Raw genomic sequence first — 15386 nt, forward strand, 5'->3', positions numbered from 1 at the left:
CGGGGAGAGCAGAAGCCACAGGGGCCGGAGAGCAGGTAACGGAACAGCCACAGCGATAAATTGTATTTCCTCTTTACTCGTACATTCAAGGGGGCTGCTGGGGGACTACAACTCCCATCAAGCTCATCAGTCTCACTGAATGCACAGAGTCCGCTACCACCATTAATGCAGCAATCAGACAGGGGTTATTATTATTTATTGTTTTATAGAGCGCCGTCATATTCTATAGCGCAGTACAAGAAGTACACAAAATAACAATTCGACTGACAGAAACAGGGAAACTGATCAAAAGAGTTTACAATCTAGAGGTCCTGGTGAAAAGTTTGAAAAGTGGTCTTATCACCATAGCAACCCATAGTCTGGCTGCAGACTTCCGATTTTAACATTTTACATGCGCCATGAATGGCCAACGGGGCCACCCTGGAACAGCCTCCCAGCGGAAGTGGTAGAGGGTAATACAGCGAGGGGATTAAACACGCATGGGATAGACATACGGCTCCTAAATCTAAGACGAGACCAACGACTGATTAAGGTTTGAGTCTTTACAGCAGGAGTAACGGGCGACTAGACGGGGGCCGGATGGGGCCGATCTCCCGCAGGTTCTGGGTTTTGTTTATACGTTTAGTTTTTTGGTATTTATATCACTGATAGATGTTTATAAATATATCTAACCTTTTCTTTAGGTCTGCATGGGTTAATTATTCCACCCCGGGACACATGGAGTCGAATTATCTCATATCGGCCTCGGAGGGTCTGTTTCTGGAGCGTGGAGTTTCGCTGAATAACCGCCAAGCGGAGGATCTCGAGGATCTTCTTCTCTTACGTTTAAATAAATTACTCTTAAAAGACGTGAATCTCATCCAGTCCTGCGTTTCCCTGACAGTCTGCACTTTATCCAACAATTACCTGACGGATATCAGCGCTCTGCGGTCCTGCCGCCGCCTCGTGAAGCTGGATCTCCACGGAAACCAGGTGCTGAAAATATCGCTTTCACCTTATTTATGGAGACGGCGAACAAACGCTCCTGATACAGTAATAACCCCCAGCACTGTATACAGTAATATAACCCCCAGCACTGTATACAGTAATATAACCCCCAGCACTGTATACAGTAATATAACCCCCAGCGCTGTATACAGTAATATAACCCCCCAGCGCTGTATACAGTAATATAACCCCCCAGCGCTGTATACAGTAATAACCCCCAGCACTGTATACAGTAATATAACCCCCAGCGCTGTATACAGTAATATAACCCCCCAGCGCTGTATACAGTAATATAACCCCCCAGCGCTGTATACAGTAATAACCCCCAGCACTGTATACAGTAATATAACCCCCCAGCGCTGTATACAGTAATATAACCCCCCAGCGCTGTATACAGTAATATAACCCCCCAGTGCTGTATACAGTAATATAACCCCCAGCGCTGTATACAGTAATATAACCCCCAACACTGTATACAGTAATATAACCCCCCAGCGCTGTATACAGTAATATAACCCCCCAGCGCTGTATACAGTAATATAACCCCCAGCGCTGTATACAGTAATATAACCCCCCAGCGCTGTATACAGTAATATAACCCCCCAGCACTGTATACAGTAATATAACCCCCAGCGCTGTATACAGTAATATAACCCCCAGCGCTGTATACAGTAATATAACCCCCAGCTCTGTATACAGTAATAACCCCCAGCACTGTATACAGTAATATAACCCCCCCAGCGCTGTATACAGTAATATAACCCCCCCAGCGCTGTATACAGTAATATAACCCCCCCAGCGCTGTATACAGTAATATAACCCCCCCAGCGCTGTATACAGTAATATAACCCCCCAGCGCTGTATACAGTAATATAACCCCCAGCACTGTATACAGTAATATAACCCCCAGCGCTGTATACAGTAATATAACCCCCCAGCGCTGTATACAGTAATATAACCCCCCCAGTGCTGTATACAGTAATATAACCCCCCAGTGCTGTATACAGTAATATAACCCCCAGTGCTGTATACAGTAATATAACCCCCCAGCGCTGTATACAGTAATATAACCCCCCCAGTGCTGTATACAGTAATATAACCCCCCCAGTGCTGTATACAGTAATATAACCCCCGCGCTGTATACAGTAATATAACCCCCCCAGTGCTGTATACAGTAATATAACCCCCAGCGCTGTATACAGTAATATAACCCCCAGCGCTGTATACAGTAATATAACCCCCAGCGCTGTATACAGTAATAACGCCCCAGCGCTGTATACAGTAATAACGCCCCAGCGCTGTATACAGTAATGTTATCTGCAGACCTGGAGCCGCCGGTGCTGTCAGTCATGTGATATTTTGGTTGGCTTTCCCGGCTCAAACACCGCACTGAGCTGATGCTTTATGGCGATGCTAATGAAGTCCGCTCCTCCATAGACTTTCATTAGTCAGAGAGTCCAGAGAGACCGAGCCATTCTATTGTTTCCCACAGATAGTATTATACTTAATTTACCAAGATTCTGCAGCAAAAACTATAATAGTGCACTTCTTTTAATATTAAATTGTAAAAAACATTCTAATCAACAAAAATAGGACTTGAAATACGGCCTTTTGAAACTTGAATCAAATATTAAGAAATTCCAACCATTTCATTACTTTTAGCCACATGATGAAAGATTTCTCAGCGTCTAATTTATTTTTTCGGGAGCTTTTCCTGCGACGTTTAATACGAAGATTTTAATTGCAAAAGCAGAGTTTAATTTCTCACCAGTTTAATTTCAAACGTGCGTTTCTTCCGATCTAAACGTGCAGTCGCGTGATAACGGCAACCGCTGCCTCATTAATGAAAAATCAAATGAAGACCGAAGTTCTTAAAATTTACTAAAAAATATATATATTTTGTTGTACAAAATAAGAAATTTTCCTGGAATTCTAAACGTAATGTGCCGGCACCGACTGAGCCGTAGATACACATTTTAAGAGGCTGTTCCACTTAGACCTTAAAACATTAATTACACTCTTGTGTTATGCCAATAAAACCACAGTGCCTCTTTTTTGTGTCACATGACAATAAGGTGTTCCCGGCAAAAATGGCTAATGAGACATATTACAGGTAAAAAAATAAATGTTTTTAGGATGGTTTGGGGCATTCAGCAGGGCTGGGGATGGTGTTTGTAATTCAGCAGAGTAGGTGGAACAGCAGCTTAAGTTGCTCAACTTAATAGAAGGCAGGACTGAGCCAACATTTAGACAGTTACAAGGCTAAAGGTAGTTAAAAATGTCAATTTATAAAAAATATGTTGGTAAAAAGCAGAAATAAGACCAAGAAGAGACAGATGTGTCCTTAAAATAAAATAATTTTAATAAATTTTTGCCTGAAAAAAAATGCCCTTTTTCCAAAAAAAAATTAGGGACTGGAGAGGTTTCTCTAACTGTGATAAAGCAACTCACAGCTGCCTAGAAGTTGGTGAGCCAACCAGTTATGTGGCATGAGCCAAGCTGGGGCCATCACACCAGCCTAGAGTCCAGCGGATTGACCGGTTTTGTGGCGTGAGCCAAGCTGGGGCCATCACACCTGCCTAAAGGTTGGTGGGCCAACTGGTTATGTGCCATGTCCCAAGCCATGGCCATCACATCTGCCTAGAGGTTGGTAGGTCGACTGGTTATTTGGTGCGAGCCAAGCTGGGTCCATCACACCTACCTAGAGGTTGGTGAGCATACTGGATATGGAGCATGAGCCCAGTTGGGTCCATCACACCTGCCCAAAAGATGACCAGTTGTGACCTGGACTGACCTCATAAGGCAAGCTCTTAGGAGGCCTACAGAAGTGGAGTTTGGGATCAGGAGTAACAAGGTTTTGGTTACCTGGCCATGCCGGACTGTACACCTCGCATCATGGCACATTTTTTATTTTCAGCAGTTTGTAACGTGGACCCTTACGATTATTCCAGATACAGACGCTCCCAGATCATCAATTCTGGAGAGAATTAAAGGAGCTGAATCTGCTCTACCTGCACGACAATCAATTTCGCAACGCGAAGGACGTCGAATCGCTGTCGTTCTGCCCGAAACTCACCGGCCTGACCCTTTTTGATACGCCGTTCAGCCTGCAGAAACGTTACAGACACATCGTGGTCAACAGCATATGGTCGCTGAAAGCCCTGGATGACTACGTGATATCTGACGGGGAAATCATCGAAGATTGGTCCGTCCCGGAAAGATTCCAAGCGCTAAATCCTAATTTACGCGTAAATATGTCGCCAGCCTCCGGCACGGTAAGACCTCACCTCGGAAGGTGGTCTGTGGCCCGCGTCGGCTTAGAGGGTCTGTTTTATTTTGCCTTCGTCTAGAGGTATCCTGGAGGAACCGGATAGAACGTTTCCAGCCTTAGTAACAATGTAACAATGACAAAAACTGATACTTTTTTTTGGTTTACTTTTTAACTCAGGATATCGGCTACCAGAACGAAATGAAATTAATTACAAGCATCATCTCCAACATCAACCACGTCCATTCCCATTACTCGCCCGTCTTAATCATCCAGAGATGGATCCGGGGGTTTTTAGCGAGGAAGAGGCTGGGGTAAGACTCCTGTTTGCACCGATCTCTGTTTATTTAAGGAAAATTCGTGTTACAGCAGGAATAAAAAAAAAAATACAAGTTTATATTCCAATAAAACATTGTCTCCTCTGTGTATTGTGAAAACGCCGCACGGTAACAGTTACAGTCGCCTGTAAAGTGTCCAGAGCCCCCGAAGCCGCGTACTGTCGGGCGAAATGAACTCTAAAGTAACCGAGTCCGGAGGGGACCGTGAATGTTTGTTCTTTACGGGGTTGCGGCCAATCGAGATAATACAGAGATACGATAAAAAAATCTGGAATTACCGTTATACAGAGTCTGGTGTATTTACAAGGAAGTAGGGTAAAGCAGGGGTAGGAAAGAGTTAAATCTGGGGCTTGGGGCTGTCATTTAATATGCATAGAAAGTGTGCAAGATTTAGCTTTTTATGTGAGTTTGTGCCCTCTCGCGGGGTATTTGTGTAACTGGGCGGGGCATTTAGAAGAAGAATAATGGGGTTTATTTACCCCGTTTAATTTATAGAGCTGTTTCTATACACATTATCGGGGCTTTTAGGGCTGTAGAACCCTGCGATCCCCTCATACCCAGCAAACATTCTGGCATAAGGGGGGTAGAGAGGGGCACAAAGGGGAAACAAGTGGCATCGAGGGAGAAAAGAGGGGCAAAGGTGAAGGAAAGAGGGATATCGGGGGGGGGCATCAGGGGAAGAAAGGGTGCATCAAGTCCAAATAGGGACTGCCCAAACTAAACAGGGATAATTGGATAAGAAATGGTAGTGGGGTGATTGGGGTCCAATGCCTCCAAGTCTATGTAGGCGAAGTTTTTCCTTGTAACCGGTCCTAAGTCCATCATGTTCCCCCGATCCTTCCTGCTTTTGATCCAAAGGGAGGCAAAGAACTCCAATTAAGCTATTTTTCGAATTTTGCCACTTAGGGGGGGGGGTCCTTCTTGACTCCAAAAGGCGATTGGATTTCTCCATCATTTATGCCCATGTAGGTTCTGCTTTTTACCCCTTTTGGAGGCATCCGGTGTATCTGGTAGAACCCCCTCTCTCGGCAGTGGATTCCGTACCTTTACTGCCCTCACTGTAAAGAATCCCTTCCTTTGTCGTCTATGAATTCTCCGCTCTTCCAGTCTCAGAAGACGACCTTGTGTTCTTTGTACATTTCTGTTAGCAAACAGGTCACCGGAGAGCTCTTTTTTTTTATGTTGCTGGTGATGAAACGTTATATTAAAATCACATCATACGTGGTCGATCTACCCCTAAAATTGCTCCATACGCCAACGGGAGCCCTAAGAAATTCCTTAAGTTACCCATATGCTATCACCGCCCTCGGCACGAAGCTGATTGCCGTAACAGCCCGAATATTCTTCATTATCTCATTAAAGAGCCATCAAGGGATTCACTTAAGGAAACAATGTCTAATATATCCCATTCATTATGTATTTGTTGATGATTTTGCCGCTTTTCTGGAATCGTCGGCGGGCCGGGCATATGCCGCGGTGTCATTTTTGCTTACAGAGTGACTAATTCAGACCAATTCGAGTCTCCCCGCTGAGAAAAAAAAAAGAAGTTGCGTTGGCGAAGTTGTTTGGGGCCGACAGGCGTAACGGCGTCAGAGAGATAACTCCGAGCTAAAGAGAACTCAGAGACCGGAGGAAAAAAAATGATGCCAACATAAAAGAAAAAAATGAAGCAACCATATACAAAAAAATAAAATAAAAATAAGATACAGACGATCCATACTCGGATATGGCTGCAGCGCAGCTCCCCATTATTAATGTATAGGGTCACAGCGAGACATTCTATCCTCTCTGTATTACCCGAGGCTGAGAATATTTGGTACAGAATACTAAAAATAATTTGTTTTATATATTTCCGCAGTCTTATTTCGCCACCGAAAATGCAGAAGGAAAAAATCCACAACGCGAATGGCCCGGGAGAGGATATTAATGGCCGTCACGTCGTGAGGATATCGATACGCGATCTTCCCGCATTTCCATATAGCGCAGGCAGCAAAAATCTCCCGGCTGTTAACCAGGTAACGTTATCCAAAGGCACATAAAATCCTCACCGCTGACTTGGCAGAAATGATGTATTTAATACATATTAACCACAAGGACATTGCATTAAAGTAAAATTAAGATCGTGAGGGATAACAACGGACGACGAAGATCATTTTTCTTCCAAAGTCATGAATATCTTCCCTAGAGAGCAACAGAAAGTGTGCGTAAACAGAAATTATACATAATATATATATTTATGTGTATATATATATATATGTGTATTTATATATATATATATTTATGTGTGTATATGTGTATGTATATATATATATATATTTATGTGTGTATATGTGTATGTATATATATATATATATATATTTATGTGTGTATATGTGTATGTATATATATATATATTTATGTATATATATATATTTATGTATATATATATATCTATATAGATATATTGAATAATTCATATATATTTGATACAAATAAATACCCTCTATTATAATGTCATGATGCATGCATTTATATTTACATTTTTTCAATCAGACCATTATTGTAGTTAATTTACTTAAACATTTTTTTAACGAGAAAAGAAACATAAAAAAAGAATCCTATACCAGACTGCGCTAAATACAGTATTTTGTGCCACCAAAAAAGTGTGCATGAGGTCCTACAGAATGTGGAATTCTGAACTGTGTAGTTTGGCTGAGCTATGTAAGGTCGTTTGCTTTACTGAGTAGATAAGTGGAACAGCCTCCCAGCAGAAGTGGTAGAGGGTAATACAGTGAGGGTATTATACATGCATGGGATAGACATACGGCTCCTGAATCTAAGACGAGACCAACGACTGATTAAGGTTTGAGTCGTTACAGCAGGAGAAACGGGCGACTAGACGGGGGCCGAAATGGGTTGATATTCTAGACTTTGATTAATATTAAAAAATATTTTCCGCTTAAAGCCGACCATTGTGTTAAATCATCTTCTTTCATAAAGTCAGCCAGAGCAATCATCAGACAGATATATATAAAGCTGGCTTATGGGATGGGTGCTACGGACCCCTAAACAGAAGGGAATAAACGCGATACATTCATGATCTATATCGGGGTACCGGGGGAATCATGTAAGTTTAATAAGAGCCGTTATTCAGCCCACCGTGCAAATTCCTCCTCAATGTAGTCGTTGTTTATTTCCAGTGTTATAACGCATTTTAAAAATCATTTTAAATATTTAAACAGACCACGAAATGCGTGAACAACTCGCCAGCGGACGCCGTGAAGCATATCACCGTAGATCTAAGAAAGTTACAAAGACACGTACTACAGGTATGGTACAGTATGGAAAAATATTTCTATAAATTGTGCACAATAAATATTATTGGAAAAATGATATTTACTTAATGTTCTAGAGAGCCTGATAGATATATTGTACAAGTGGGACAGCAGCTTTAAGAGAGAGAGATGAGATTCACATCGCTTACCGTAATTGCTCGAATATAAGAGAATATATTCGGACCCCAAATAGAGGTCTAGCTATAAGACAGCGCTGTGCTGCAGGGGACCTGGATCCTCCTGTCTGGCAGCCGGTGAATGTCCTCCCCTGCTGCCCGGCACTTGACCTTCCAGCGCTCCATCATAGAATCTCCGGCGGAAGTGCCGGGCAGCAGCAGAGGTTGTCTATGTGCATCAGGCAGACGTCGACCGCCTGCCCCCGCTAGACACCTGTGAGTCTGGAGCATGGGGACAAGTCTGGGGATGCATTGGTAAGTCGGGGGGGGGGGGGCAGAGTGGCAAGCCTGGAGTCAGATGGGGGGCAGGTTGGCAAATAAACGAAAATAAAAACAAGAAATGCATTTTTCTCAGTCATAGTTTTTATTAAATATGAGAAAACAGTTTACATGAATTAATTTTTAATAAAAACTTTTTTTTTTCTATAGGGTAGTCTTATATTCAGGCTTTTTCTTTTTTTCCTAAATGAATCTTCAAATTTTCTTATAATCGAGCAAATCCGGTAATATCAGATACGTTGTCCCGAGATGCCGTCTGTATTCTGCCCCTGCGTCTCGTGGATTTATTTGCTTCTCCGCTTCATTGTATCCGTCGAGGAGATACATATTATAACATTGTTTATAAATAGAATCCTCGTATCGTCATTAATAGAACCCACTCCGTTTCCGCTGGTTATTGTTGCAGCAAAAGGCCATTTATTACAGGAAAACAATCCCTAGAATCCATTAAAAGCTTAAATTCAGATACCTTTTTCTGGTTAGTGACGCAGAATCCGGTTCCGATTTATAAACAATAAGGTTAACTTGGAATCACACGACGTGTGTTAAAAAATAAACCGTTAACGAGAGCCCCCCTCGGCCCCCATACAATGTTTCATCTCAACGTCAGATCAGATATAATGAGTATTTAAGCCTAAATAAAATAAAAAATCCCCTCCTCCAAAAAGTATGTTTTTGTGATTGTGTATATTAAACATTCTTATTTTTGTTATTTGTGCTTGATTTTTTTTTAATTATTATTATTATTTATTTTTTCATAGCTTTACATTGTACGTTTTGATTAATTTTTTTGGTTATTGTTGCTGTTTTGTGGGCTTTCTCTGGTATTTGTGTGTTTCTGGGAGTATGTCGGAGAATTGGCATATCCAGGAACTTCTCAAATCCCCCCGACCACGAGACTCCCCAAATATTAAGCATTTATTAGTCCATTAGATTGGCAGCCGAATGGCTCTAAGTCATGCAAACCATAACTTGTCAGGAGGTAATGATACTCTGAATAAAGCCACCTGTATTCAAGCAGGGATCCCAGCTGCGATATGGCAGGAAAGCATCAATTGGGTTGCTCAGATAATATTAAATAATAATAATAAAAAAAATAATTAATAATTAAATCGGACCCTGAGAATCTACCCATTTACCCCGAGACCCTGTGATGAGAACCCAGAGAATCTGCCTATTCACCCCAAAAGCCCATTTGACATGTAAGTGGATGTCCGGTTTCTGGCCCCTGACATAGAGATGAGAATATCTTTGCGTATCGCTGGTGTTTAACCTGCTCTTCCATACGTTTCCCCCAAATGCTTTATCAGATACAGTAACTTCTAACAGAAAGTTTCCGCCAGTGTAATTTACAAAACCGTCGGCTGTATAGCTAAAGTAATCCCTACCTCATACCTTCCAACTGTCACGTTTTTCACGGGACATGGCTGATTTTCAGGTGATGTCCCACCACGGACCCCCACTGCCTTTTTTGGGGGGAGATCGTGGGATCTTCTGATCACCCCTGACCGGCCAAGCAATATGTGACACCGGTTGAGAACGCTAGGCCACGAAGCTGATCGCTGCAAGGTGGCAGGATGGGTAACGTAGGCGGGGGGCTCAGCTCCTGCCCCATCACCACCATGCTTCCTACCACGCTATCGAATCTGCCCCGGTTTGGATACCTGAAGAATTGGGGGTGTTCTGCTTTGTTATTTTTCTGAGCCCTCTTGTAGTAAGTTTGTTACCGACCACCTCCGCGAGGTCGGAGGAACCGGTTCATAAAGCTGCCCAATCACTGCGATAGGTCAGCCTCTCTAACACGACAGCCGAGCCGGAGTATATTAAACAAACCTCAACTTTCTGTAAGCGGGTAAAATTCTGAATATTGAGCATATGAGTCAAAAAAAAAAGACTCAATTTTCCAAGAATCAGTAAAATAAATGAGCGTGGATTTCGTATATTTGGATGCCATTGGCTAATTGGGATTTTGGCAATTGATTGTTTTTCTCTGCTCGTAAATGTATTAGTCGTCTTAGATTCAGGAGCCAACTGCCTATCCCATGCATGTTTAAATTCCTTTACTTTTACCACTTCCGCTGGGAGGCTGTTCCATTTATCCACCACCCTCGCAGTAAAGTCAAACATTCATTTTGACACGCGAAAAGCGGGAAGCCGTGCTTATGAGGAGATGTCGCTTAGGGTAATAAATTTTCAAACTGAAGACAAATTTGCTTTTCTTGATCAGGTGTTACCAGATTCGGAGACGGATTGTAATCAGAATCAGAAACAGTCACCGGTTCAGAGTACGGAAACATTAAAAAAAGAGAAAAAGACAAAAGAAGTCAAATCAAAGCTTTTCCTGCAAAAAGGTTTGTACCGTCCTTGATGCCAGCGGGACTCTGTCCGCAAAACAAAAGGGAATTGGCAGATAACTTGTTATTTGATACAATTTCTCTCTTGGTGGTCTTTCAGCATTTTGATTTATTATGTTCAAAAATTTGCAGCACAAACACGTCTTCAAACGTCGTGATTTTTGTGCTTCACGATATTGATTAGACATTTTTTTTCCTTTATTGCATTTACATAATCTCGGGGTAAATGAATGTGTCGTCTAATATTTTTTTTAAATTACCTTTTATTAAAATTTTAAAACAAACATAATTACCCAACAAATATACAACATTAAAATATTACGAAATAATTTCAGGTTCAATTTACAGTTAATGAAAGTTTACTTCTAATTAAATAATGAATGTAAAATAATTTAGGTCTTTGCATTCGGGTTATAAAAAAAAAATAACCATAAATATTTTTATGATTAAAGGAGAAAATGATTATTGAATAGGTTTCTCTTGTTGGTAGCCATAGCAACTTCAAATTAAATTAAGAAAAACTAGCAACAAATGTTGCTAATATAATAAAATACAGGATCACAGGCATTTTAACAATTCTCAATTTTTTTTATTTTATGTTAACAACTTAAATCATGCATCATATCCTTGGATCTGCCCTCAATATTTTGATGGGAAATAATATTTAGGAAGATATCAGACGGTTTGGCTGGTCTAAGAGACAGAGGCACCATTGTTGGATGAGGAGGACCAAGTCTCCAAAAAGGAGGAGAGAGAGCAGGGGTAGAGAGAAAGGGGGAAGAGAGAAGGGGTATAAAGAGAGAGGGGGGGGTGAAGGAGTAGAAAAAGAGAAATGGGAATAGAGAAGGGGTCAAGAAAGGAAAGGGGGAAAAGAGAGAGGGAGGAGAGAACGGATAGAGAGAGAGATAGAGAGAAATGGGCAATAGAGGAGTTGAGAGACAGAAAGGGGAAAGAGAGAAGGGGTTAAGAGAGCGAAAGGGGGGATAGAGAAGGGATAGTGAGAGAGGAAGGAGAAAATGGATAGAGAGAGAGAGAGAGAGAGAAAGGGGGAAGATAGAAGGGCAAGAGAGAGAGAAAGGAGGAATAGAGAAGGGGTCGAGAGAGAGAAAGGGGAAATAGAGAAGGGGTAGAGAGAGCGAGAAAAGGGGGGAGAGAGAGAGACAGGGGAGATGGGGAGAGGGAAGAGGTGAGAGAGCACTATGAGGATGGGTTTTATACTCATCACCTCATGGTGTAAATTGAATCTCGCCTGGGAGACCCGGAGCCGAACGGGAAGAATGGTCTAAAATATCCCGTTTCATCATCGTATGACACAACATTCTGTTAGCATGAACTGAAAAAAAATAAAGCGTCGGCTTCCTAGCATGTGAGGCGGTAAATATGTGTGTGTGTATATATATATATATATATATATATATATATATATATAAATAATATGTAAAAGCAAAGTGCAGCCCATTGTCAGAGGAATGAAAGAGAAGCGAAGATGGAAGAGAAAGCAAAGGTTTCCTGAGGATTAAACGACAAGAACGTTACAATGTTTGACATTCTGGAATAAAGGCTCGATCAGGAACATTTCTCTGTCGGCAGCGGCTCGCGTTACAAGCGCGGCTCCCATTAATAAAGATAGATGTAATCCTCCGGTGACCCGACATAAGAGCGCACACAATAACGATATACTGACTCACAGCCATCTCCGGCTCACAGTTCCTTGGCTGAGAGTCATGATGGTTGTAGTCCAGCATCCAGCTCTTCTTTGTCATAAATATTCTCTGCCTAAAAACCTTTTTGGGTTTTATTTGTGGGATTCCAACTTTTAGAAGTGTCTACAGGAGAGGATGAGCGCTTTGTGTTTTTTTTTTTCTAGTTTGTGTGTCCAGAAACTTTTTCTACTTTAATCTAACTTTATTTAGAGACCTAGAACCTGCCGGCAGAGCGGCCCCATCCGGCCCCCGTCTAGTCTGCCCGTTTCTCCTGCTGTAAAGACTCAAACCTTAATCAGTCGTTGGTCTCATCTTAGATTCAGGAGCCGTATGTCTATCCCATGCATGTTTATTACCCTCACTGTATTACCCTCTACCACTTCTGCTGGCAGGCTGTTCCACTTATCTACCACCCTCTCAGTAAAGAGACTTAACGATACCGATATAAGCATATGTTTTTTCCCTGCATTTTATGTTATTTCAGATCAAATGGAGCCAAGCCTCGAAGAAAAAGACGAACCCGACATTACACTCCTGGGGTTAAGCGCCCGAGTCTACGAGTCCGACCCTAGAAAAGATTTGGGGGCGTCCCACGAAGAGTCCGCAAGAGCGATTCGACAATCGATACAACATTTCCACGCGATTACGCAAACCAAATCGCAAACAACGCACTCAAGGAACGGCGCTCAGAAAGAGGACACGGTTGGCCAAGTCACGTCACTCAAGCACTTGTACGACGTTGACAAAGCTTATGAGATCCGCAAACAACGCAGTCTCCAAGAGAGGAAAAAGGACTTGGTTATGCGGGTGCAATCCCACGAAACGCAGGCCAAATGCAACATCCAAGGGTTTCTGGAGGAAAAGAAAAAGAATGCCTTGGAAGAGAACGAGAAACATTGTGTCAGCCTCCAGGAGATCACTCGGCGCAATCGACTCGCGCAACAAAACTTTATCGACAAAGTCAAACAGAGACAGGAAAGGCTTTCCCAGGAGAAGCAGCGCCGAGCGTCTGAATGTTCGTTTGTCAGGGAATTTAACGCGCAGCACACGTCTGTGGCAAAAACCCTTTTGAAGCATGAAAGAATGACACGGAAAAGCGCGGAGACACAAGAAAAGATCAGATGCCTGAGAAGTTTGAAGGAGAATGAGGAAAAACAAAAGGAATTTGCAAAATGCCTCAAGGAACACAGGTAGGAGAGTAAAAAAAATAAAATAAAAATAAGAAAAACCTTGTGCTCAGCCATGAAATGCCATTTAATGAACTTTTCCTCATGAATTCTAGAATGTTACGGGGAGCATGAATACATATTCTAGTCTCTGTGAAAATATATTGAATAAAATACTCTCCAGATTCTAAAGGGGAGCTGTTACCATGACAACAACATCCATTAGATAAATCTACCAAGACTCGATACATGTAACTGATTTGAGATGTTTTAGTTTAAATAGGCTGCCTGACACATACTAACACACAAGCTCGCTCTAACACCACACACTAACACACAGTCACTCTAATACTATACACTTATGCATGCACACACTCTCCCTTCTCCTAGGGCCACTAACTCTAGGCTCACCACTGCATCATACACTTACACTCACACTTTACATCATACACTAACACACGCGCTATCATCATACGCTGAAACACGCTAACGCAAAATGCTCACACAGATAAACACCATACACTCACGCACAAACACTGACACCAAATGTTCACATACTCACTCTAACACCACACACTCACTCTAACACCCAATACGCTCTCCCTCTCTAACAAGATACGTTCACACACTCGCTCTAACACCACATATACTTTCTCTCTAACACATTCACACACACACTCGCTCTAACACCATACAATAACACACATTCATCCCCTCCCTCGCCAATCTTTCCTAGTTTCCTTCTCCTTCTTTACAAAACGTAGAATTCTGTAAAAGTGTTAGATCCACTATAAGTTTAGAAGAATGACTATTGGTTTCTCATAATGTTATGGCAATCGTATCCGTAATGTATCCATTCTTACAGATCCCAGCCGCTTCTCTCCGGGGTTCTGCGGGGAGAATCACCTCTCGTGATGTTACATAAAGGTTGGCCGTGAAAATACAAAACCAGATGGAAAATATGTAGCAAATTGCAGCTTAATTCTGGGGAATAAAGATCTCCGTAGGAATCGGCGGAGTTTTCTCTCCGTACAAAAAGAGGCAGAGACGAGAAATTAAAGGAAACCGGCGGCTTCTGTCAAACAATTAACACTCTGTTGTTTCAAGGGTACAGCGAGCGACCGGCAAAGTGCGGCATCAAGACAAACGATTACCCGCAATTAACGCCGTCTTCCCTTTTTGATCCGATTTTCAGGCAGCTGGTTCTGCAGATTGAAAACGCTTCTGAAAAGGCATCTCTGGCCTCGGACGCCCGTCGGAAAGCGCAGGACAGATTGCGTGACGCCCGGACCCGGGTCACAGGCGCGAAGGGCCAGCGTGTCGCCGCGGAGCCGATGTTTAAAGTACCTGTCAATCAGTTGTTTCCACGGCAGCTCGTCTAGAGGATGTAAACATGTTGGTTATTTTATACATTAACCCCTAGGTAGTAATAAAATAATATATAATACTACTTGGTGTTGGTTGTATCCCTTTGAGTCGCCTGCCGCAACTAGAAGGTAACCCAAAACCTGCCGGCAGATCGGCCCCCATCCGGCCCCCGTCTAGTCCCCGTTTCTCCTGCTGTAAAGACTCAAACCTTAATCAGTCGTTGGTCTCGTCTTAGATTCAGGAGCCGTATGTCTATCCCATGCATGTTTAATACCCTCACTGTATTACCCTCTACCACTTCTGCTGGGAGGCTATTCTACTTATCTACTACCCTCTCAGTAAAGTAAGTTAGTAAAAAGCCCTTCATTCAACCCCTAAACAGTACATATTATTATTAATTCTTTGATATAGCACCATCATGTTCCGCAGCTAT

General features: G+C 42.3%; 1 protein-coding gene across 1 annotated transcript; it reads left to right on the forward strand.

The window, feature by feature from the left end:
* The first annotated feature begins 717 nt into the window (after window positions 1–717).
* LOC149278411 (leucine-rich repeat and IQ domain-containing protein 3-like) lies at window positions 718–14967 on the forward strand. The gene is made up of 7 exons (XM_089502023.1): window positions 718–972; window positions 3939–4262; window positions 4436–4569; window positions 6452–6608; window positions 10590–10713; window positions 12904–13609; window positions 14781–14967. Exons 1-7 carry the CDS (start codon window positions 718–720, stop codon window positions 14965–14967), a joined length of 1887 nt encoding a protein of 628 aa, XP_089358149.1.
* Window positions 14968–15386: the final 419 nt, after the last annotated feature.

This window comes from Sceloporus occidentalis, unplaced genomic scaffold (assembly GCF_023333645.1).
Source record: "Sceloporus occidentalis isolate IW3139 unplaced genomic scaffold, rSceOcc1.0.p SCAF_190, whole genome shotgun sequence".
In the NCBI taxonomy this organism is placed as follows: Eukaryota; Metazoa; Chordata; class Lepidosauria; order Squamata; family Phrynosomatidae; genus Sceloporus; species Sceloporus occidentalis.

What these genes read in the sequence shown, in the direction of transcription:
- LOC149278411 (XM_089502023.1), top strand. Translation starts at nt 718, where the DNA reads ATGGAGTCGAATTATCTCATATCGGCCTCGGAGGGTCTGTTTCTGGAG. An exon ending in AAAGCTTTTCCTGCAAAAAG is followed by an intron (nt 10,714 to 12,903) that starts GTTTGTACCGTC and finishes ATGTTATTTCAG; the next exon opens with ATCAAATGGAGCCAAGCCTC. An exon ending in AAATGCCTCAAGGAACACAG is followed by an intron (nt 13,610 to 14,780) that starts GTAGGAGAGTAA and finishes TCCGATTTTCAG; the next exon opens with GCAGCTGGTTCTGCAGATTG.